Source organism: Pezoporus occidentalis, unplaced genomic scaffold (assembly GCF_034315485.1).
Source record: "Pezoporus occidentalis ecotype Australia unplaced genomic scaffold, CSIRO_AGI_Poc_V1 ctg62, whole genome shotgun sequence".
NCBI lineage: Eukaryota > Metazoa > Chordata > Aves > Psittaciformes > Psittacidae > Pezoporus > Pezoporus occidentalis.
Window position 1 is genome coordinate 1,717,144 of NW_026915966.1, and position 25,764 is coordinate 1,742,907.

The window sequence follows — 25,764 nt, forward strand, 5'->3', positions numbered from 1 at the left end:
CAAGCTAGCCTTGTTTGTATGGCTAGAGCTGGCAAAAGTGAGGTAATGCATGTCTGCTATACCTATGACTTGTTCTTAAAATAGTCTTTTATTACATAGTACACACTGGAATTCAGAAACTCCAAAACTTGTATGGAATTTCATGTAATTGCACTGGGGGAATTACATGAAACTGGGAACCACGCAGAGGAACAGTTTATTAGATGTTTTGTTGTCCTAGTGAAGTTACAAGTCTTTCAATAAGAAGTGACCTGAAGTCTAAATGTGTTCATGAACTATTTGGCATATTTGGATCACATGTGATGTGATGCTGCACAGTGAAAAAAATGTCCTATATTAGGAGTATTTCTTCATGGAGGAGGGTTAGCAGTGAGAATTTTACTGCATCTGAAAACTCTAGCTCTGATTAGAGCAGTGCTGAACCCTAGCTAGTATTTCCTGCCTTACAACAGTATTAGAAGGGCTTGTATCTGCTCTCACAGCAACTTTACAGCTTCTGGTCACCTGGAACACAGCAGACTGAGGTTATATTTGCCTGTAAAAGACTTACTCTCAGGAGCTTTAGATCAGGTCTTGTTTAATTGAAGTACTGTGATGCAATGGACAAGGACTTCATTTAGGAGTGAGAAGATTCAAATCTGCCCCCAGAGTGGCTTTGCCATTCCTCATCCACTACTTAAAGAAGTGGTCAACAGCATTGTTCTGTAGTCTGAGCCTTTATTTCTGAGGGATTTTATTACCTTTTCTCTACTTAAATTATTGCAGTGTTTTAGTCTGAACATTAAATATAGGTAAGTAGTATCTTTTATCTAATTTTTCAGGTGTGAAAGGATAATAACCGTAGGTGAAGCTTTACTAAACTGTCATTAAACATAACCACATAATGGTGAAATATTCCCTCTCTATTCAGTGTAATAGCAAAGTTCCTCCATTTAACTTCTTTGCAACAAATTAATGGTTGTGGATGACCTTCCCTCATTCTGTGTCTTCTACTGAAGTCCAGGTTTTACCAGTCTCCCTTTGTCTTGCAGTTGCTGCATATAACCAAGCAGATTTCTTTTTGAGAAATGCTTTTATTTTGGATGTGAAGTTGATTAAAATCTTTTGTGTAGAAATTAAATAATCTTTGTTTCTGCTTAGTTGATTTGCATCAGCTCTCCTTCTGTCTCCCTTACTCAGCATGTTTGAGACGGATCACTGTGTGTTGCCCAGACACGTCCTAGCAAGCAGTGCCTGACTTTAGCTTTAATATAAGCATTAACTCATAGAACAGGGACATGGTTTAACCCCAGCCAACAGCTAAGTACCACGCTTGCTCACTTGCCCACCCCCTCCTCAGGACAAGCAGCTATTAAAGAGAAATCAATTGGATACTGGCACGTCTTGAAAGAGAGATGAACAGATCAAATTTGTTTGTTTAATCTGTTAGTAGGAATATGCTCCACTAAATAGGAGCTGAGTAGGTCTGAGGAGGCTGTGGTCCATCTTTGGTATGGACAGAGGGAAAAACAAGATGTTATTCCTGAGGTGATTACCTAAAACTGTCAATTGTCCAAAACCAGATTATTGTTGATGTAGGAAGAAAAAATGTCCAGTGAAATATTTTCATGAACTAGTCTAGCTGTTCTGGTCATTAGAACTTTAATACTCAGTTCTTGTATACTGCACATCATAAACAAACTCTGAGTCTCTCACATTTTTCTCCAGCTTGTGCAAAATGTAACTTTAAGGCTCTCCCATATAGATGCTTACAAAAATATCTACATTTGTGACTTTGGGAAATTGTCATTAAAGGTTTTTAAGTTATTTATAATATTTCAGTAATCTTCTTTTGGTATGGAGGGTAGAAACTAGAGCAGCAGTTGTGTGCAGGTTTTGTTCTGAAGTGACAGCGAAGTATGTGTAAGAGGAGAAAACATGATTCCTTTCCCTTTTTCTGCATTGAATAATATGAAATTCTTTGTTTGACAATGTGAGAGTATAATTTTTATGGTGGTTTTCATTAATTGGGCCCTTCCATGTTTATCACCCAGATCTGCTGGAATTCAGCTGTATCTTTGCTTTTTATTAGGCAGCTTCCTTAAAGATTCTTTTTAATTTGATATTTCTGGAAAACCACAGTGCATTTCAAAGTCACAATGTCAGTTTAGGTCTGTTCTACATTTAATCAAATATCCCAAATGAGAAACATCCCAATGTACGTAAGTTTGTAATTAAATTTGTGTTTAATATGGCCTCCACATGTCAATAACCCCATCACACGATTGTGATTACTTGAGTTTGATATTCACAAATGTCTGATTATAATGTGAACTTCCAGAATATTTAATTTTTAAAACTATGTCTGAAGCCTAAAGTGGTTGAAAATGAAGGTCTCTTCCCCCTTGTGTATTGGTAATTTGCTGTGGTGCTGTTATTAATTCAGTCCATATTATGTGGAGCTACAGACACAAGAGAAATTGGTTTTAAAATAGAAATTGTGCAAACACAGTGCTCTTTTTGACTATTCTTAAACTTTATGCAAAGGACTGGTTCTGTAAGTATCTTGACAGGTGCATCAGATTCAGATTGCACATGCACTGACCTGAATAGAGAGGTTTGAGCCCTAAGATCTTGTTTATCGCAGAGTTTGAATGATGGCATCTGAGTCCTGGTGCTTTTTCCTACCTAAGCTACTTATCAGTATAATGGGGATTACTCATTTACATTCAGAAAGGACTTCTGAAACTCATGTAATTTGCTGTAATATCTACAGATCTGCTGTACTATGTATTCAGTGATACTTACTTGAAGTTTTACCAGAAATGTCATGTTTATACTGCATGATTTCACATGCACAACATCCTTTTTAAGCACAAGTGTGGTGTGATGCTCAGCTGTGCTCGTTCTGATTACACCACTTTGACTTCTTGGTTTTCATATAAGTTCACTAAAGAAAATTCAGACTTCCTTGCTTTTTAATTGCTCCCTTTTTATGTGCTGAAAATAAATGTGTAACATCCTATTGTGGACTTCAGACTTGAACCAGGGCCAAGTGGAATGAACATTTTACAGGTGTTCTTAAGAATGGATTGCTACAAGATAAGAACATCTGTGGAAATGGATATTCATCTGACCTAAAGGATTATCTGGGGAATCAGCACTATCAATGTGTTTTATAACTTTTAAAACATGCTTTAAATACACTTGGGTGTGTTTTGTATCTTTACACCTAATGCAGATTACCTCACTGGATTCACGTGTTTTGAAGAACACCATTTCCTCCATTGGAAATGAAGGGGAGAAGAAGTACATTTTACTACCTTATTCCCACCAGTACATAATTTTGGAAAGATTTTAACAGCGTAAAAATATTCCTTCCATTTCTTTTTCCTTTTTTTGGTTACTTTAAATGATGATCACAAAATCCTTCTTAAAGCCACTCATATCTTCAGTCACTTCATTGTTTTGCTGCATTAAAAAATAAAAGCTCATGGGCCTCTGGAGAAAATACAATTTACATAAAATCTTCCAGTATTTTTAACAACTTGAATCTCAAGTCTTATTTTTTCGCAAGGTCAAAATCCATAATGCTAATTGTTGGAATAAGGATCTGTTCTGCTTAGCATGTTTCTGATTCATTAAAGCAGATATCCTTAGTTATTGTGATCACCGTGTACTTGTCTGGAAACCCAATGTAAAGTGTACTCAGTAGATGACTGTATTTTGTAAATTTCTGTCTTTTACTTAACTGTGTGAAGGAACAAATTAATATAAATGCAATCTCTTGTTCACATTTAATTAAAATGAGAGAACCAATGCTGTTACCATTGGCTGAATATCTTGTCCAGTACTTCAATATTTTAATGGTTAAATCTTAGCTTTACAATCATGCTGGTTCATGTAATGAAGTTCTGGCTGTTCTGAGTAAATGACAGAGGCTTATGGAAGATTGTATTCATCAAGATTTCTGTGGGAAATGGGTGATCTGAGGAGATAATGCTGAGTCACAGCCGTGCAATTAAAAAATGATGCTGCAAGCACTATTTCATAAGTCTACTTGAAAAGCAGCCCTGGACCATCTCAATGAATTGCTATTTTTGTGGCAGATTTCTGCTTGGCACTTCCAGTAAACACAGCAGGGATGCTGCTGGTGTGACAAGGTGGTGCTGTACTGCACCCATACCTACAGCTTTGCTGCTCTTTTAGACATTATGTGAACATATGGGATAATGAAAGTGGCTGTATGTACCCTAGGAAGAAAATGAAAATATCTGTAGATAATTTTGCAACAAAATAATATTTTAAATATTACCCGAATGAAAACAAAGAAATTTAATGCAGAGGAAAGACAGAGAGAAACATTTTCTCCTTCCTTGCAAGTTTTCTCCTGAATTTCGGGGTATGTTTGCAGTGTTGCATCAGTTGAGGGTGGTGTGTGTATGTGTGGAAATTACAACAACAATTGAAGTAGGGTTTGGAGGCAGCACAAGTGCCATCTACCTTTCCTTTATACATCAGGATACAGGCGTGATTAACAGGAGCTGTCCTTAAACATTCAGGATAAGGTAAATGTTCCTATTAGATTTTTTTAGGTTAGGAAATTTCCCTCTGTACTCATGAACAGGCATAGTTGAGGGAGGGAAGGTGTCATGCACTAGAGAGAATCCTTCATAGTTATTTTGAATAGTGTTTCTTCTCATGGAACATTATCTAAGATCAGGTGTCATGATACTTGTAATTAAAGCTTTACTGTGTAGTTAATAACATTCCCTTCCAGGAGGTTTATGTCACTTCTGAGATGCAACTCAACACTGCACGCTCCTCCCTAGTGTGTAGAAAGCTTTGTACTTTATAGAACATTTGAAAGTTGCATTTCATTTAATATTGTAAGTTGAGGAAAGCAATTTATTTTGTAAAGGAAAAATGTGGGTTTTTCCTTGCTGAAAATGCAGAATTTTCCAATACCTGCTTCAATATCATGATTGGAGACCAGTTAAGTTTTCATATTCATTTCCTTTTTAGTACAACAGGAGGGTTCCGCCCCATAGGCTGTCTCCTGAATGAGAAAGATTCTTTGCTAGAGGAAGTTTTAGTGATTAAAAAGCAAAAACAGACCCCAAAAAAGCCACATCTGCAGAAAGCATTGTTTTTCATGGGTTTTAGTTACTGTCAACTCATTTAATCTTTGTTTCCTCTCACCCACTTCCTTTTCCATTAATCTGTGCAAGGGAAAACATAACCCCCTACAATTATGAATATAAGAAGTATCTTTACCTGAATATCACATTTAAAATCAAGCACTTGAGAAAAGTTGGGACAAGTTATAGTGTGGGAGCAAATGGCTGATGTTGCTGCTACACATATTTCTAATATGGAGAGTTTCTTGTATTTTCTGGAAGTCTGGATGGTTATAAAATAGGTCAGAAAGGCTTTTATCAAAATATTTTAAAACTTATGAAAGAAGCAACAGTAAAATAACCTTTCACTTCAATTTTAACAGCTATAGGGAAATATTCAGTTAAGTGACTGTAAAAGCTCTGTGAGACATGGAGGAAATAGGAAACAGTGTGCACTTGCTTCTGGTGCCCCACCTTACACAGGGGAACTGGAGGAAGCTGTTTGTACTCTAAATAATCCTGGGTTTGATTGGATGAAAGAAGCTGGTTAAATGAGCTGTGCTTTACAGAAGCTCTGTGAAAGGCTCAGGTAGAGTTACTCTACATTGGTGATATTTGTCTTGCAACCATATAAGTCAAGAATCCCAGCCATGAGTCAGAATCCCATTGGGAGAGGAATGGTACAGCCAAAGAGCGGAAGGGTGTGGAATCTTTTTGGCTGAGCATCTAGGTTGCATAATGACAGTGTTAAGCTTTGTCTGTAAGACATGTCTCTGAAGATGATGCTAAAAGCAGTCTGGAGTGGTGTTGGTTCTGAAAATGAAAAGCAAGCAAGGGTGTCTGTGCGCTGTGCAAAACATTTCACTGTTAGCATAGAGGGAGGTGTGAATATTTCACTTATAAAGTATTAACTTTGTTATGCGTTTGTAGTTGTATTTGTGGGGTGTTGCAGCTGTTTCAGTAACATACAATTCTACTCTTCAGTTTGTTTTGCTATGATAATCATTATAAGTAAAGAATGCGGTTAAATGATTTTTTTATGATACCATCCTCTGAAGGAGGTAGATCCTTGCTTTTATGTGCCCCGCTCTTAAGTTTGGTCCATCTGTGGAAGCCTTACAAAAGACCACTAAGAACATCACCTATGGTTTTGTGTTCCTTTGCTTCTAAAGAAATGAATTACCAGGTGGTTGTTGGGGGTTTGGCTTTCAGGTGAGGAAGAGGAATGAAGACAGCAATTCAAATTGCTTGTGAAATAATAGATTTTAGGAATAATTAGAAAGTCTTCTGGAAAAAAATGCTGTAGTTAGATAAATAAAATAAAGTCTGTAGATAAATAAAGTCTGTAGATAGCACATTCAGGTAATCTTAAGAAAACCAAAATTTAAACCCACCACTATGGAAGATGTTTTAGTAAAGTTGTAAATGTATTAACCCCTCTCTTCCTCTCTGTCTTCCTTTAATTCCATATATGAAACAAGTATAGGATTGCTAAGTATATTATGATATTTCATTGTCTAGATAATATGCCTGCCTATTCAGTGTGTAAGGAAAACCAAATCAGACTGAAATCTTAACCTCATCTTCATATTAACTTCATTGGAGCCATTTCATTCACCGGTAATGCCTGCCTGCTGAGCTCAGACCAGAAAAGAGTAAAAAAGGACAAAGCTATGAGGGAGAAGGTATGAGATACTAAATAGAGGAATGAGGGCATTAGTAGGCATGTGGAGTCTCAGGAAATGTTGTTTCTCTAAGGTCCATTTTGCATTGTCTGCATTTTTTCCAGAAAGCAGCCTTTTCTCACATTAATTCTCAGCACTGGTTTCATTCTTTTTCCTTTCTAGTGTTCATTGCTGTTAGAGTAGATCATCGTAACTCTTTGTTAGGGATTGCAGAATGGAGGTTTCAAGCACCAGGAGTGTCCTGTTTGGTCATGGAAGTGAAATGCCATGGAAAAACCATCTGGAGATGGGTTTGAACAACAACCTTTTGCCATCAATTCCAATAAAACTACATTTCAGCTTGATGCCATGAGCCTTTAGGTGTGCAGTGTGCTGCTAAAGGGACTTTGAATTGCAACAATAGAAGGTTGCCCTCATGATTATTCATTGGACTAGGTAAAAAAATGTAAGTTGTTTCTTGAAACATGGAGCTATTCTCACATTCTTAAATCAGAGGCTAATCCTATCATTTTCTTCTTTATATATATAAAAAGTACATCTTTTTATTTTTCCTAGGTGAATATCTTATACTGGTTTTACCATCGTTCTAACTATTAGGTTGAGCTTTGCTGTAGAAATACAAATTGCTGTGTACAAAAGCTCTTTTTTAAACCTATTTTTGTATTTGATCAGTGTGTTTGTATATAAGGCTGTAGATTGTTATGCTCTTGCTCTGTCTTGCTGTTAGGCGTGTCAGTGGGTGAAGGAGTTTGGAAAGTTACACTAACAAGGGTTCTGCCCCAAATTATGGTGAAATTCAGTGTAACCCATTGTTTTTTTTCTGTTCTGGATTTAGATCAGTGCAATAACAGTAATTCCTAAATCACCTTTTTTATTTGATGAGTACTTTTTTCCTAATTATAGTGGTTTCAATTCCAAAAGCCTGAAAGTACTTCAAGTCCTACATACAATAAATACAGAATCATTTTTACAAGACAAAATTCAGAGAAGTAAATTGGAGCATGGAACAGTCTATACGGCTATATGGAAAGAGGTGGAAACGCTGGCTAAGAGTCCAAGTCCAGTTCTGGAGGTTACAAGAAGTGATGTATGTTACAGAAAAGAGCTGACAGGACCCAACTGAATAGCAGTTATTCTGTTTGCCTTCACCTCTCCTTGAGTGTATGGACAGATAATTGATCAACTCCGTTGGGTTTTCTCTGGAAGCATAAGGAGTTGAGATTTGAACCAATTGTTCTGTGGACTTCAGGGAATTGCAGTCCTTTAGCGGAGCACCTGGATTCCGCATCTTTTTTAGATTGCATAAACTGTCAATAGCATTTGTGAAAATGATCAGACTGGTCAGAAATTAATATAAAAATAAGAAACTCTATCCTCTACTTCTCATTTCAATGTCAAGTTGCATAGAAAGAGACGACTGCACTTACTACTTGGCTCTATTTGAAAATGGCTTTTTTATCTCTTACCTTGTGAAAGCTGTTTCTGATTCTGTGTTTGTTCGGGTTAGGCTGTTACTGTTTGAATAAAGAATATGTTTCTATATTGTATTATTATGGAATAGCTTTTGAGAAAGAACTGCTGTGTAATTTTCCCATTTGGATTTTTGTGCATCATTTTGTAAAGTGTCTGTAAGTTATAGAAACCTAGAACATGCAAGAGAAGGTTAAAGAGGCCTTGGTTAATGAAGACTAACGAGTTCTGTATATAGTTCTCTTAGGTAAAAATCATCCTCACAGAACAGGATATATGTACATTGACACAACTTCTGTGAAGTTTTTTGTGTCTGTGGCGTGCCTCCTTTACAAATGATACCCAGTTTAAAACAATTTTGGGTTCACTTTCTGAGAATGTCTTAGTATTACTTAGCTGTAATTCAGGAGAAAGTCAGTACAAGGATTGAAGTTATCCATAGTAATTCATAATTGTCATGGAGCAGAAATTTCATACTTAGAGACATTCTTTTTTGTTCTTTGGGATGAGCAAATCATGGCTTCTTTTTTTACATGTCTTGTATTTTGATTGTATTTAATCATACTCTAAATTGTGATGTTTCATTGTCAGCAGTCGCCCAGCAAGATCTCTTCATGGTGTTTTTGTTACCACATCAAAAGTATTCATAACTGCACATGCAGAATTCTAGCCTGACTGCTTACATCTGTGCGGGGTTTAAAGCTCTGTAAATAGAGATACCTGAAAGACTTAAACTTGCTGTGCTCAGTGTGTACACTTACATTCCTTATGAATGCTTAGGGTGGAAAATAAACCAAGTAAGTTTTCCACAGGCTTCTTGAGCAGAACTTCATTCTCTCAAATTCTTGTTTAGAAATGCTAATACCTACCTTTTGGTGTTAAATCCCAGTGCATGAACATATCCTCAACAGGAAGTACTCATCAAAGTCTGAAAGAGAAATAGACAGTTACAGGAGTACAGTAGTTGGGATAAAACAGTATCAGCTTACTTTGCACTTGTAACTGAGTCCTGTACTACCCTGAAGGTTTAGGATAGATTGCAGACCATCAGGAGTAGCAAGTAGCAGAGTTCTGTGTAGTCACATTCCTCCGGTTGTCCTTGGCTTCTTCCTTGTCTAACCAGAGATTTGTTGAGTAAACATTTCATGTTTGTATAAAATTGTATTAATATGTGTCTGTCCAGTTATAGATAGTATGAAATCCCTCTCTCATTCTGTTTTATGCATATTGGAAGCCATTTATTATGCCAGTACATGTTCAGAATATTAAAATTAATATTTTGCATTCTGAATGTCTGGATCTTTGAAAGTTTGTAACTACTTAATATTTGAGCAGAGCAACTGTGCTGTATTATACTACATTATATTATATTATAAACATAGCAGAGGGCTAATATGGACTGTATAGATAGTCTTAACTCTTGGAGTTCCTGTGTTTTGAATGCTTATTTTATGGTCTTGTTTTGTTGCTGTTTGCTTTAGATTGTTGGTTGCCAAATCAGAAGAGAGCCACCGGAGTCTACTGAACGGTATACTCGTTGGATCAATAGTCTGACTGAAGAACAACTTCTTACACAGGTATTCTTGCTTCAGCTGTGACTGAAATTACAGCAGAAAAATAAAGCAATGGGTTTATTTAGATGGATTTTCGTCAGTCATTAGGAATACTGGATAACTTATATTAAGCATTTATACTTGATAATATAAGTCAAGTATATCAGGTCAAGATAATACATCAAGTATTTGTCAGGTTCTTAAAGGTTAGTCTTTTCAGTAAATTGATAGTGCATGTGATCATTATGTATGGTGACTTCACAGTGAGAATGGAGCTTTCAGCTTTAGGTTTGGAGTAAGCTTCACATTTCTCACTGCTCTCTGTGGTTAAATGCATGCACTTCCATCCTCTAATAGTTAGTTTAGCTTTTTTTGTTTTAAAAGGTGTATTTAAATACAAAAGAAAAAAAATCTGTCTTGAAAAGGACTTCTCCCCTCACCAAGGTTAGGTACTGACTACTTCTGTATCTGTTTAAGTTTTTCTAGAGGTCATTTTAAAATAGCAGTTCTTCAGGCATAAAACATTGGGCTCATTATACATGTTTGTAAGTAAGATGCGTCTTGTGCAACTGAAGATGACAGTTTTGGCATAAAGAAAGGTGGTTTCATTAGGCAGGCGGCCAGTGCTGAACTAAAAGAGACTTTGGCAAAAACAAGTTAAACTGTGGAAGAAATCAGTCCAGCCTGTGGAAGAATATGTGTGTACTGAGTACTGTAAGAAATCTAATGGATGGTTAGCAGAAAGCATTCCAGCAGGCATTAAAATGCAAGTATTTGGGTTTGGGTTTTGTGATGCTACGGTAGGAAGACATTTGCTTTTGATTTTTCTGGTTTTAAGTGGCTGAAAAGATTAACATACCCTTGTTTGTTAGACTTCATTGTAAACTATTGTGTTCCCCATTACCCTAACCCCAAAAGACATACTTAAAGGCTCTGCTATGGTCATTGTAACACAAGAAGTAATCTATAGACCTTGTTTTAAATCAGCAGTGGTGTTACAGTTTCCTATAATTCACCAAGTGAAAGTAGTTACAGAAGAAGTTACCCATGGAATATTTGGATTTGTCTCTGAGTATAGCACTAGAAAAAACCCATCTGGATTTAAACCAGTGAATTAATCTGACTGCAACATCGGGATCAGTGTGTTGTTGAGGAGAAGAGAAAGAAAACCTTGTCCTACACAGTCCCATCTAAGTGGCCACTGGATGGGGTCTTTAATGAGTTAAACTGGAAATTAAAAGAACTGTCCTGGTTTTGAGATTGTTTAAATAGAGCTATGTAAAGAGAAAACTGTTTTTAGGATGAGGGTATATGTCTTCAGGAAGAGATTATTTAATCTAGTGTTTCTGATAGTAAGATACAAATGCAGTAACCTGAGAAGTCCCTTGCAATCTTATGTGCCTACAAATATCTCTTAAAGCCTCACTCAAGCAGCATGTGCAATCCATTATCTTTACATACGATTTAGATTCACACAATTTACAAATAGACAAGGAATTTTGGAAGATAGATTGGGTTTGGAGCTAGAAGGCTGCATAGCAGAACTTGTGCTACTAGCCCAGGAGCTTATTAACAAGATGAGATTTATAAAATCCCATTATTCATGTATTCCTCATTCATTGTTTTAAACCTGTTACCTGTTTTCCACCAAATTTAATGCAGAAATAGAGGTTCCTCAAAGACACCATATTTCTGAACATTCTGGAAATGTGAAGCTAGGCGAGCATACACTGCCCCAGCTGCAAGTCATATGTTGTTAAGCACCACAGAGATTTTAGGTGCCTGATCATTAGGCAAGCTTCAGCTGTGGCACAAGTCTGCAGGAAGCCCGGCTCTTCTAACCTGGGGCTACAAGAAGAGCTTGATTTCCAGAGCAGTGTATGGAGGTATATGGCACCTCTCCTGGTTCAGTATTCATTCTTCTCATCAGAAATTCAGGTAGGGAGGTTGTTATTTTGCTTTTCCTTGACTTAAAGAAGAATTGGAAGGAGAAGGAGGAACTGGAGTGTAGAAGCCATCTCAGCTGTGCTCTAATAATCAGGGTATAAATTCTGTAAGGTTAGGCCTGATTTGTCCTACTGTTCTACCTCTGGTATATCCCATGTTTTACTTTGGGTGTGCTATTTTTAAACTCTCTTCAGTGAATAAGCCCCAAGAAAACTATAATGATGGGCCTTTGCTAATGAATTTGTAGAATCTCTGGGAGGAGCAGTCCTTCAGGGAATTCAGGAAAATTGGCTTTAATTTACAGCATATTGTCTCCAGCAGTTTCCTGTAGTGAAAGACTGTTCAGCTTTTTTTAGCTGTCTCTCTACTCAGTGCCTGGCTTTTTTTCCAGTTGTGTTTCTGTATCATGCACATGCAAATTATTTGTGCTGTAAATCAGGAACCAAGTAACTGATTTAAACAAAGAAAATAGCCAGTTGTCAAGATCATGTAATCTCCTATCATAATATTCATGTTATTGATCAGTAATAGCCTACAGTGTTTGATTGCTTTATGAGACAGTGGCTGAAGTCCAGTTCGAAGGAGGTGGGTGGTAGCAAATGTTCTGTTAGGTGGTTGGATGCTTCATGAGCCTTGATGCTGGCTGCTGGTTTTAAAACACTTGTGTCAATACCAGAGTTTTGGATCAAATGTCCATCCCTGTCCTCATGCTGAGAAGATCATTCAATTCAGAAGGCTTCTAGCATTTTAACTTTTCTTTTCCCTTAGCCATGGCCTCTTGATGCTTACTCATCCATTAAATGTTTCTCTAAACAATTATACTGTAACATTCCAAAGATACTTTATGCTATGCGTGAAATTTTAGAATATAGACCCCAGAGAGTTTGGTGGGAGGAAGAGAGAACAAAGAGAGCATAATAATGAGAAAACTACTTTTGAAAGTTTAATATTTGCTTGTTTAAGGTTATATTCTATATATGATAAGTGAATAAAACACTTTTATAGGTATAGTAATATAAGCCTTAAAATACATGTGTAAGTGTTCAGCTAGACTTGCTATCTTTCTGCCAATAGTTGAAATGTATGTACATATAATTTTAACTTCTTGGGAAGTGCAGAGCACAGTGACAGGTACAGGAAGAAAATGAGCAAACAAATTAAGAGAACTGACTGTTCTGATGTTGAAGTGGAAAAAATGTAGATTAAAACTGATCCTACAGGATATCCAAGTCTGAATTGTGCTTGAAACATGATTGAAGTGTGATCATGCAGCCCTTCTTGTACACTGAAAATTTTACTGTGCTGTATAAGTAAAAAGGTCTAAATGGTTTTAAGGTTGGATTAATTCCACAAATATTTATACAAGTAGTTTTTAAGGATTGGTGCTGACTGTTACTAAACCAGCTGAGTTCATATCCATGTCTGTCAAATAACTGCTTTAGGTTAGTTTAGTCTCACAGCCTGTGGAGTATTAAATTCAGCTTGAAGCATTATTCCATCTGACCTACCATTTTTAAGTCCCCAGCGACAAGAGATTTTTCTGCTTTCATATTGTTGTTCACTTAGGAAGCAGACAGCAAGCTTAGAGTGAGAGGAGATGTGAGCATGCGAGGAGACTCCCAGAAAGGAGTGGGCCCTATGGTTGATAAGACTGGACTGTCCTAATTAAACAAAGGAACAGTCTGAACAGAACATGGTGATTCTGTATGTCTGCTCCATGGGACTGTGTCTGTACTGCTTCCTGATACATGCTGTACTTTGCGGATGATCTCAGAGCTCTTTGTGTTGCAGAAATGTGGAAGCTTTCACAGGTGATCTGCAGTTCTTACCAACAAACTCTCTGGACCACCTGATAGAAGAATGATGATTAACATGTTAGAGTTTTGTAATACACTCTTTTCTGTGCTGTTCTGTTAAATTTAGCTGATAGGTTTAAAAGCTATGCTACTCTACCTACTAAGCCTTCCTATATTAGACTTTATTTAACAGTTGATAAAAGTTCATGCTACAAATCAGCATTTACAGATACTCACTTTGGAAACAGATCATTTTGCCTGTGTTGGGCATGTAGCTTGCCTTCAAGGCAAGAAGGACCTGATAACATGGCTGGACCTTTTCCATAAATTCAATACACTCGGTATTGTATTGTCATTATGTATCTCACCAGGCAACTTCTTACTGGGGAAAAAGCCAGTAGGAGTAGATTGCACACAGGATGAATTTTTCCATGTGGGCCACAGATTGAATATCTCTGGCTTTAATCATCAATCTCAGACCAGAAAATTCCACCTTAGTGCTAGGGCTGGTTGTCAGTGTTGAGGTGGCAGTCTGAAAGTGGATATATGCGATGCCTGTTGTCTGGTTGTATTAGTAAAGGCAAAAGCAGGACAGAGGTAAGACTTTCATTACCTTAGAATGAATAGAAGATGAAAAGACTGACTGATATCCTCCCCCCCTGTATCTTTGTCACTCTTAATGTCTCACTTTTGTTTGTTGTCCTTCAATAAAAAAGGACTCGACACATGTTGGGATTTTTTGACACCATTTCCTTTTCCTTCCCCCATTTTACCTAAGAATTAATAGTGAAGTCCTGATATTTTTCTACTGAACAAAAGAACCGAGGCCACAAACTATGTAATTACAGTAGATTCTCTGGTTTGTGTGGGATTAAGCATATACCATGTCAGAAAAAAACCCAACTGCTTCCTTTTGTGGTTGATCCTTGATTCATTCTCCTCCAGAGGAGAACAAAGTTTCACAAGCTAGTCAGTGTTTATATTTACATTTGAAAATGCATGTCAAAGGGGTTCGTGGAGTTCTAGGAAGTTTAATGAGAAATGGCTTAGCCACATCTGTGAACTCAAAGCACAATTAGAACTTCCTAGTGAGGCTTTATGTAAAGGCGTCTCAAGGTCAGGTAGTTTTGAACTTAGAAACAGGTTTGCAGTCGTTCAGAAGTGCATACGGATTTTGCTTTGCGTGTTAGCAATTTTGCATGAGTTTAAAGGCATACTGTTAGGGAAAGAGTGTTAAATAATTTGGTTTTTTCCTTTTTGTATATTGATTGATAATTTGCATGCTTAAACAAGGCTTGACTGTGGTTCATAATACATTGTAATATTTAAATGTAGCAGAAACATTATAATACAGTATAAAAGCAGCTTGGGAGTAGAGGAAGTTTGGCTTTATTCCAAGGAGTTCACAATGAATGCTGTCCTACAGCATGATGGGTACTTGTATGGCAGAAAAAGCACAATAAGGTTTTGGTGGACATTGAAATTAAGCAGGTAGGGAAAAGCTCATCTCTGATTTGAGTTGGAATTTGTTCCATTTTAAGTAATGAAGCATACCAATATGGAATGCAGCATGTCTGCATCCTAAAAAGCATTCTTCTTAAGACATTTGATGTAAGAGGTGGACGGGTAATGCCAAGTGTAAAGGGAAACTGTCAAGGTTTATGACTTCAGAAACAGGGAATTTGTTTTCCAAACTATTACCACCATTTGTGTATCTTCAGTACTTCTGAAAATCACTTTGTATGATAGGGCTGAGAAGTTAAAGTAAAATCGGGACTTGGTTATTAATGCTGGGACATGGATGGAACCAACTAATAACTTCTAGTTTTGGAATGCTCCACTTATTCTTGTTTGATCTTCCTTATTTCTCCTGCTGACGTGCTAGCTTTGGGCTTTTCCCAGTGCCTTTGATAGCTTAAGGAAACTTTCATCTAACAGATGAGGGACAAACCCCAGTTTTTGTTCTAAAATGATATGTGAGATACTGAAGCAGCCCTAACTTTTTCTTTCCCCTTTCAAAACAAAAAGCCTGCTCCACATACAACTTTCCAACCAGTTTAGTGATGTTTATTTTTCAGTTGGTCCTCTGTGAGAGCACAGAGCAGATACACCCTTAACTTCCTGTCATTTTCTTTCTTTGAATTTGAAATCAAAGTGCTGATGCCACAAAAAAAAAGGAAATATTTTTACTGTGGCTTTTGGTGTAATAGAAATTACTGATTTCAGACATATTTTTACTGCAGTGCAGCTCTGTATAATACACTTATATATACGAAAAAACATTTGTCTCTTGCAACTTGGCACTGAATAGTTTCTCACTGGTTTAAAAATTGTATATAAGCATAAGTGAAGTGCATTCTATTTATTACTGGAAAAAACTTCCTTTTCTGTCTCAGTTTTTAGTGATACAAGTACTGGGCCTGATTTTCAGGAGAGCTCAGTAATTTCTATAGTAATTGGAATGGCTGAGTATGGAAGCATCATCTCCCATGACGGACAGTAGGTCTAAAGGCCAGTTTGATCTATCACAGTCAAGATTCTATTTCTTAATACATTTTTTATCTTGAGCTCACCCTGCTATGTTTGACATTGGTCTCTCCAGTAGTTCTTGCTTCTCAGATTTTTTGACTACTTAAGGAAGCTGAACTCTAAAATACTGTATAATGTCATAAGTATTACCGATATATGTTCTAGTGTTGTGTTTGAGGCTTTTTTGTCTTTGTGTTGTAAAAAGAACAGATCCTGGTCCAGTCCAACTCCTTTTGAATATAAGGAGCCAGATTTAACAATTAGATTTAATTTTTTGTTTTCCTTAGTGCAAGTGTGACAAACTGGGACATGGGATTTTTTATTCTCTTTGTACAGCCTTGGCCAAATGGACGGTGATTAGAAGTTCTTGAGCTGCAGCTATGCAAATAGAAAACTAATAGTGAGCTTTTCAGTGTGGTAGCTTGGATCCACTGTAGCTGTGAACAGCGTGTCCTTTTTCATTAAGAAAAGGTATTTGTCTATTCAGTTATTGCAATAACATGGTCTTAAGGATGATTAGCACATCTAGTTCCTCTAGAAGTAGTGCTTGTGTATGCAGCTCGCATTTTGAGAACTGGAACAATCACATGTAAAGGAGGTGGAGTAGGCATGTGCTTTGTGGTTAGCAGGGGGATAGTCCAGCCCCGGCCCAAACGGAAATCGGAGCAGTTGCAGTGCCTGGGGTGTATAACAAGGAAGGAAATGGTCTTGCATCTGGCTTTGAGTGTGACTGTTGGTCCTTTGCCACCTCTCTGGATGAGTTGGTTTCGATGATGTGGGTGGATTTAACCTTTTGCATCACTTGCAGTGACTGCTCCCAAGCACAGGAAAAGGCAGCGCAGAAGTGTAAACCCAGCAGTTTTGTACCTTTCACTGTAAAAACATAAAATCTGAGGGAAACAGACAATTCTGATTGCTGTAAACCAAGTCTGATGGCTTTGTGGCTGCTGCAAGTGACGGTGATTTCTTCAGAGCTACTGAAACACAAAAAGCAAATGTTACCATTTTTTTAATACAAATTTGAACTATTTTCCATTCATTTCTGGTGTTGACTTTATTGGTGTAGGTATTCAACATGCCAGTCAATATAAAAGATAGGTGTTCAGAAAGTTTGTACAATAAAAAGGCTTATTTTCAGGAGTATAATTTCTTAGTGTGCCAGGAAGTCTATATTTATTTTGGGTAATTCTTTACATACCTGTACCCTAATAATGCCAGAATGAAATAAATATAGTAAGGAACATGAATCTCGGGATTGTGATTACTTTATAAAGAGGTAAAGAGAAATGAAGGCAAGCTCTTGCTGTTGAAAGAATGGTTCAAATTTCACTTAAAATACTGTTTAAATCCTTATGACTTTGGGGAGTTTATTCTGCCACTAACGGCCAAGTAAGTGCACTGTCTATAATTTAGCTGTTAAGCTTGTAGAAGTTTGATTGTTTTATCTGTCTGATCAGGGATTTGATGCCAGAATATACTCTGGGTTCGCCTGTAGAAAAGGCACATTTGTACCAGCATAGCTCATGGTTATGTCTCAATTGCCTACAACCTTTATACAACTATAACCACATCTCTACGAGAGAGCAGCACTACTCTGATTATACTAAAATCTGTACAAGTCTCTGTAGCATAACCATTTCTTCCATGAAAGTATTTGTCTTGTGTAACCTGTTTGATGGATGGTAAAGTGCAAGAGCTTTGAGTTGATGCAATATATTACTGATGGTTTTTCATCTTCCTTGTACTCTCTGTATCTAGGTCATTTCTTACTGTATAACACAAAGCAGAATGGCGTGACTGATGGGAGTTCAAATCCTAAGTAGTGACACTTAAGATACACATCCTTTTTGTTTTGCTTTGTTGTTTCTTGGAGGGGTTGTGTTTTTTGTTTTAAATCAGATTGCAACATGTTGTACAAATGCTCCTTCCATAGCCACTTAGCCCAAACAGCTTCTGCTCTACATTTGCTTGGTGTGCCTCCGTTTTATTGTTGTCTCATCTAATGTTCATGTTCTTTATTCTTGTCTCCATTTGTCACCCGCTGCCCTTTTTAAGCACCTTTGCAGCAGGATTGTGAATGCTCTATAGCAAGTCATGTCCATGTTTTTGCTAAAAGCTAGTGAAATGGGCCAAGTTTGTGCTTAGTAACACATAATGGTGATCCGGATTTTTTTTTTATGCACCTTAATTCAAATTTATTTTGAATGTCCGTGCCAGACTTTTATTTGCATGAAACCCATTGGTTTGACTTTGTGTCAGTTTGGGGACTTTGGGACTCTATGGCCAGGTCTCACACTCTGTTTCCTTTCTGTGTCCTGAAGTTTTCTGCTGTTTTCCATGGCAGATTTTTGTACTTGGTTGTTATGGCAGTGACAGAAGTCAGCAGCTTTCACTTTCTCACTTCATTTTCTTTCATCTCTCACCCCAAGTTTGCCTGTTCCCTGGTGCTTCACCGAAGAACCGCAAGTTCACCACATAGTCAATAGCCCATTAATTCTGCAAGGAACAAATTGCTTAGTAGTTTCTAATAAAGAAATGTAACCCCCCATGAGTGCAAGAAAGGAGCAGCATAGTAATCATCTTCATATGCAGGAGAAAACAGTACTGTATCTGTGAAATGCTCAATCTGTTGAGTTGAAGTCTCAGGGAAAGGAGGTAAATTGGGTCACCAGGGTGACAATTGCATTTAAACAAGTTTTAATGTTTCTGGGAGAAACCAGACCCTACAAGTCTACAGATCTCTTCGAAGCAGTGCTAAACTAAATGTGCTCATATGCTTTGGCACGCTTCATTTAGAGCGCTGCCAGGCCAGAAAGGTGAACCCAAGCTACCAAGAAGCAATCTTACTGTCTCAGCATTTACATAGGGGAAACTGCGGGGAAATTCTCAGCTTTGTTGTAATAGAAGCCAAAAAGAGAGATTAAGAAGTGATTGTGGTGGACCTGACTATAGCATATGCTTCAGCAAGACACTAAAAGGACCATGTTTAGCTTTATGCTTCTCACTGTTCTTTTCCTCCTGAGTATTTCTGGGTATTTAAACTAAAGGAGAAAGGATTTCTTTATTTCTATTGTTCCATGTACAGCCAATAATGTACCTGTACTGTGTGCAGGAGTCAGTCAAGAAAGCCTTGTCACATTGTTTTCCAGTCCTGGCAAGCTGTGTGAGAATGACACTGGCAAATACTCCCCTTGTGATTTGTTCTTTAGTTATTGCTGTTTCCACTCTTCCACTTCTACTGCTCATGAAGAGTAGCATCACTAATGAGTACTGCCAATAGGCCACTGGCAATGCGTCCCTGCATCTCCAGCTTTCTCTACTTCTTTTTTTTAGCCAGGCATGGTGACAATCTAAAATTGTAGTGTGGCCATGTCCCCCAGAGTTTATCCATACCTCTCATAATGGTGCTCTTCTGTAAAAATAAATAATTGTATAAATACATCTGTGACTGGGAAATGAAGATAAATTAGAGACTGTTAAATTCAAATGCTTGACAGTCTTGGGATCCCTGATGGCTTGCTTGAAAGAGGAAAGTGGAGTTTTCAAGTGACAGTGCTGCTAAGTTGTCCTTAGGTTGTTTCTCCTTTCAGCTGAAAATCCAGTCATGTTGAATGTGCCCATTGGTGTATTTACACCCTCACTTCTCCAGGAGTAAGACGTTTGAGTGGAGGTTTGTTGTACTTGGCATGAAGCAGAGGAATCACAGATGCCTTGTGTGAAGGTAGTGACTACAGAGCGCACACCAATGGACTGCTGCTCCTCTTCCCTACAATATTTGAAATGCTCTACTATCTCAACTGCCAACCTGCTTGGCCACCTGCTTTTAGAAGGTACCAGTCAGCAGCATTAGCTTTTCCTGCCTGCCCTGAGTTCCATTTTAATGGCATCTTCCAGAAGGATGCAGATCTCAACCAATGAGCAAAGCAGGCTCTCTTAATCTCAGTGTCACATTACATGTGTTTAAGAAGACAAAAACAAACCCAACAACCTTTGGAGTCAGTAGGAGAGATCTTTCTTGTTTTTCTGTCATAAAATTATTCATAGATCTGCCGAGCAGATGTTGACAATTACAAAGAGAACAGAGGCCGGTCTGTGGTCAGCCAGCAAGCTCCATTTCACGTGGGGAGATCAAGGCTCAAGGCAGCAACTATTTCCTGTCAGCACGCTGGGCGACAGCGATAGCAGTTTTTGTGGGCTACAGCCCAGTTAAATTGTACAAAGTCACTTTTGTGAGGCCTTGGTTCTGTCTCTTGGCTGAAAGAATAATGGTACTAGAGGGCTCTGTTCTGCTTTGTAAGATCCGTGTCTACTCATACAAAGGTGTGGGTTAAAATTCGTGATGGATTTTGTGTTTCTTTGCTAGATGTTTGCTTCTTCCCTTTAGGGAGTATGTGACAGCTGACCCTTTCATTTACTGCTTCACATTTCCATTCTTTTAGCTTACTTATATTTAAAGCACAATCCCCCACAAATTTTAGTGTATTTTTATTCAAGAACTTAAATAATAGCTATTTCCTGCAATTTAAAAATGATTAATTATTACCCTTTTGCTTTTAAAGCAGTTTTCTTTAAAATCCAGTGGTTGCAGGTGCCTTGGGGCATATCCCCTCTTGACAGCACTGCTTGGCATACTGGTATAAATGGGCATTTTGCAGTGGTTAAGAGTTTTAAGTGTAGCTCAGTTTGTCTCAAACAGAATGTGGTTGTTGAAGTAATGATGATGCTGGTGCCATGTCCAGTGAATTCCCATTTTCCTCTTTGCTGGTAGAGCTCTATAAATAAACACGCATTAGTGATAGAAAATGAATAAAATTTTCTTTGGCAAATAAACAATGTTGACTTTCAAGTTGAAGAGGTGAAGGTGGTGCTGGAGGAAGCATCCTTTGCCCTTTTGGAGACCATGAGAAGGAGAGAATGAACAAAACTATAGCTTAGTGGAAGGAGAAGAAACTTTGTGGACCTTGTTGCCATGTTCTAGAAACCAAAGATGGTTTCTAGAATTGGAAGTGGCAAAACAATTTCTGGTGTTCTGCCATATTTTAAACTAACTCTTTCATGACTTTTATAATGAAGCCATGTCCATCGAACACATTAATGTCAAGTTCCAATGCTTGAATCTATCATGCTGTTTTGTACAATAGAGGGTACTACTGAACACAAATAGAGTATTTGGTGAGGAAAGGGTCCCTGTGATAAGAATCTGCCATGTCGTGTGTGTGACTCACATCTCAGGTTGCTTGGGCTTTTTTCCTCAAGTAGGTAATGTGAACAACTTTAGAATAAAGAGGAAGGAAGAAATTACATGCCTCAGTAGCAAGCACATTTTCTCTAATACTTTAGTTTCAAGTTCTGTTTTAAGGATAGGTGAAGTCCAAAGGCTCCTTTTATAGCAGGATACCAGGTGCAAGCAGCTAGATATAAAGCACAATTCAACTTTCTTTAGTGAAAACCATAGTGAAAATCTGTTTGCTTTCATGTAGTAAAAAAATAGTGGAATGGTTTGTGTTGGGTCAAGTCAGACACTTTCCATAGTTGTAAGTATAGTTATGAGTGAGCTAGTTACCCCGTTGTGCAGGAAGGCAAAGTGATGGTTGTCTGTGTGACACTGGGACTTGTTGTTTGTAGTACTCTCGATGAGTAGTCTCAAGTGCAATCTTTTCTCAGTGTTGAGCTTTTACTAGAGAGGTCTATAAACACAAATAATAATTTTTACAAGGAAGTACATTTCTTTCTAAACCCATTACTTTTGTAATCTGCTTCACTGACTAGACATAATTATGTGTGAGCAACTGGCAAAGAGAAGTAGCTTATCTGCCTATTGCAAAACCAGACCCTTATGCAGGAGCAGTTTCCATAATTGTCTTCCAGTATGTATTTTCATTATGCCTGTCTAAATCTGAGCTACTTTACCAAGGAATTATGCCACTGGTCCTCCAATAGTTATCATCTGAGAAAATCTGAATATGGACAAGACTGTACTACGGATAGGTAGTTCCTTCAGAGACAAAGCAAGGTAACTTTACCAGAATCTGAGTTTTGAGAGTTGTACAGACAAGTCTGAAAGCATAACCAAAGAATCTTTAGTCATTATTTCAGCTTCCTGTAGCTCTGAAAGGCATGAAGGACTTCATTAATCTTAGTGCAGGGGGAGGAGAATGGGGGGATCGCTCTAACAATACGTGAAACAATTCTTCCACTTCTGCTAAAAGCAAGGCTGTGTGGCCTTAGCCATAGTCATGAATAGGCTACAGAACTGTCTTAACATGCTCTGTTGGGTAAATATGTATTTCTATGGGAATGAAACAGTATTAAACATTTACTGTTGTTTCAGAGCTTCTAGTTGTCAGGAATTTACAAATAATGAGAGCTCTGCATTACATCAGTGTCCATATATAGCCCGTTGTATGAGGATCACCTGCCCTCTCACAGTGGTTTTACGTACAGAGCAAGTGGTTTAAGTATATCTTTTGTCCAGAACTTCAAATTTCTTGCTGTTCATTCATTTTAGAATATTGCATTTAGGAAAAGTGTTTATTCTTAATGTTTTGGGGCAGTGTTACAGGGCTAGCAGGTATTAATTTCAGATACACTCTTGATACATGTGCTTGTGCTATCCTGAAAAGTGGATGCGTTTTTAACTTTTAGAACAGAAGATGGGTAAATGTCACATATATATCTTCTTTCTATAATTTATCTTAAGAACTTGTGCTTTGCTGTTAGTCTTTCTTGCTTTAGCAGATTAAAAGCTTCTGAATCTGATCTTTTAAGTGGATTTGTGTAGGTTTTAATGGAAATTTGTATGTCCACAGCTGCTAGGAAATGAGCGAGTGTGTGCCTGTGAAAGATGATAGATTGCCAAATAAGCCTACCAAACTGAGGCCTGGAAAAAATAGGAATTTCCAAGCAGGCGAGGGGTTTATCAAAGAGGAAGCAAGCAAGCCAATTTGAGTACTTTGCACAGCTGTTTCAACTGAGGGACTTCTTCCATGTGATACAATCTAATAATTTGATGCCAAAAGTAATACATAAACATTTTATTTTGAATCAGTGGCATACATAAAATTGGTTTCATATGGCCAAAAGCTTCTGCATTTCAAAACAAAATAACCACAGTTTGGCTCATCCTGTATTTGCAAAATACTGCAGCTCAGTAACAACTGTATTTTCTGAATAATTCAGTAAACATGAGACTGCTCTGACTGTAAATCAGAGGAACTGACACTTTCCTGCCTTTCTAACTGCAAGAAGTATGTTTATTTGCTAACAATGTATGTAATAAAAAAATCTGAATTGAAGGCTGATGTTTCCAGATTGTTTCACAAAGTAGCTCTACTAAGTGAAAACGGCTTTTCTCAGGCATAGGTAAGCAAATACTGCATTCGTATTAGCATGCCTGCAGGTCTCCAGTTCTTGATTTCCACTAGCAGACATGTATAAGGAACATTCAGTGACATTCACGATGCTTACACTCTGGTGAGCTGGCTGTGAGCACTCCAGTTCATGCGTTTGGAGCTCTCCAATGACAAAGGGAATGCATTCACTAGGTAGAAGTGTGACAGATGCCAAACAGCTGTGAATCATCTGTATTCTGTTATGGAAGAAGTGAGAACCTTTAAGCCTGAATTGAAGAATGATTTTGTTTGTTTGTTTTAGCACAAAATGGTTTAACCCTTTCTTTCCACTCCTAGTTGCATTTGTTAAGCCTAGTTATGCTTGGATTAGTAATTCTTTTGGCTGCTGGTCCCTCTTAAAGCCTTTCAGATTATATTTATTATATAGAAGTCAGTAACAGCAAAATGTCAATTTTACAGTAGTATCCTGTTTTGTCCTTGTTAATGTCACTTGACATTAAGTGCCCATGAGTAGCTGACCTTCACACCTACTAATATAAACAACTGGAGTAATATGTGCTGGTTTTTCACATATAATGCCATTGGACTTTGTCCTTTGTTACCCAGCAATATCCTCCTATTGTTCAGTCCCCTTCATTTTCTTGACACTCAGGCCTCTGCTGCTGCCTCTTTAACGTTTGCAGTCCACTTTGTCTGTTGTTTTTCCTCCTTTAGCAGACGATTTCAATGCATTCCCTGGGTTCATCCACTTTTCCTTTGCATCAGCCACCTTCCCTGCCAGAATTCTCTGCTCTGTCAATAAAGGCATAATTTGGAATACAGTTAGACAATAAAATGGCTGTTTTCCTTAGCCTTTGATTGTTTTCCATCAGAAAATAATAGTTTTAAACGTAAATACTTTTACCTTTCTCATCAAGCATGAATGCCTTTCCCAGTCTTATCCTGACTGCTTTTTTTTTATGCAGTTGCAAGGTCCAGCAGTCTTTTTGATAAACTCAGCGTGTCGTTCCAAACCTAACTCACAAGCACTCTCCACAGACACACAGAGCGTTCTTAGATGCTTGCTGTGAAATCCTCAGAGCATATCACAGTTTAATAGAATGGTTTGTGATGTCCACTGGCCAGCGAGGCTGCTAGATGACAGGAATGGGATAAGAAATGCTGTGCATGTGGGTTTTTTTCCCCTGAGAATCAGGGGGAAAGGAAAGGATTGGGGAGCTTTCTGAGGACTGTAGTTTGGAAAGTTGTGTTGAGAAATACAGGAGTAAGGGATCTGCAATGACAGAAAGGAGTTCAGGAAAGGTAATTCATATGCAAACACTGGGAGGAGAAGGCAAAATCAATAATACTGGTTTGTCTGTGTTGGAAACTTATATTGCCAAATCTTTTTCAGTCTCTTAGGAGGTTGGTTTTGATGGTTTATTGGGAATTTGCTGAACCCTGTGTTAGGACTCTGAAATTCGTTGTGATGGTAAAAAATGGTGAAAAATGCCAGTTATTATTAGAACAAAATAATAAGCAGTGTAACTGTTTCTGATTGTCTTCCTGCTCTTGCTTTATGAGTCTGACACTGAAACTGCTGTTCTGTCCTTTGTGAACTGAAGCATGAAGATTTGGTGAGTGTGTTTGGGCATGAGCTTCTTGCATGTTTGGATCAAAGGGACTGGTGTATGAAAGACTCACTGACTTACTGTCACTATGGCAGTTTGTGTGTGAAGGCAGCTTGGAATTCTGCATATGCAACTTGATTACTAAGTTGTTCTTGATGTTCAACAAAGGCCTATTATTATTTCTTTTGTCTCAACCAAAGCTTCATGAGTTTTGATGGCATTTCTTAGGAATCCAAACATATTAGGATAAGGTGATTCAGTGTTTTGCCTACTGTGGAGGCTTTTCTTCCTTTAAGTTAAAAATTAGTGGTGTTTCTGTCCTAGCTGTGGAATCAGTCTTTGACTAATATCGTGGAAGAACTACATCTTTTTCTGTTTTAAAGCATGCAATTTAGTAGCAAGTATATTTACACAAGACACATAAGATTATTATGCAGCTTAGAAGCCAGTAGGTTTAGGTTTTGACAGTTTCTTTCCTGACAAGGCAGTGTAGCAATACGATTATATTTGGTATGCTAGACATTCTAGGAAGTGCTGTCTTACTGCTTGCTAATTTCTTCTTAATTCAAATAGGTGGTGGCACCTTTAAAGCAAGCATTTAAAGAGAGACATGCTTGGGTTTTGTGCCTCTTTTAGTTCTACTACAGGATTGGGTATAAAGCAGTTCTTTTTGTACATCAAAATAAAAATGCATAATGCCACACATGTAGCAATCATGAACAG

The 25,764-nt window shown here is 37.7% G+C and overlaps 1 protein-coding gene across 7 annotated transcripts in view; it reads left to right on the forward strand.

Annotated features, from left to right (window-relative positions):
* B3GNTL1 (UDP-GlcNAc:betaGal beta-1,3-N-acetylglucosaminyltransferase like 1) overlaps positions 1-25,764 on the forward strand; it is a 118,778-nt gene that overhangs the window by 26,304 nt on the left and 66,710 nt on the right. For 6 of the 7 annotated variants that reach the window (XR_009968712.1, XR_009968711.1, XM_062639766.1 and 3 more), the window contains one exon: positions 9,736-9,831. Coding sequence is in view for 5 of the 7 variants with exons in the window: in XM_062639766.1 (XP_062495750.1) it covers positions 9,736-9,831 (96 nt within the window). In the remaining 2 variants the exon portion in view is untranslated. Of the gene's footprint in view, positions 1-9,735; positions 9,832-11,596; positions 11,746-25,764 lie in introns of those variants that run through there. The other variant, XM_062639771.1, reaches the window with a different exon arrangement.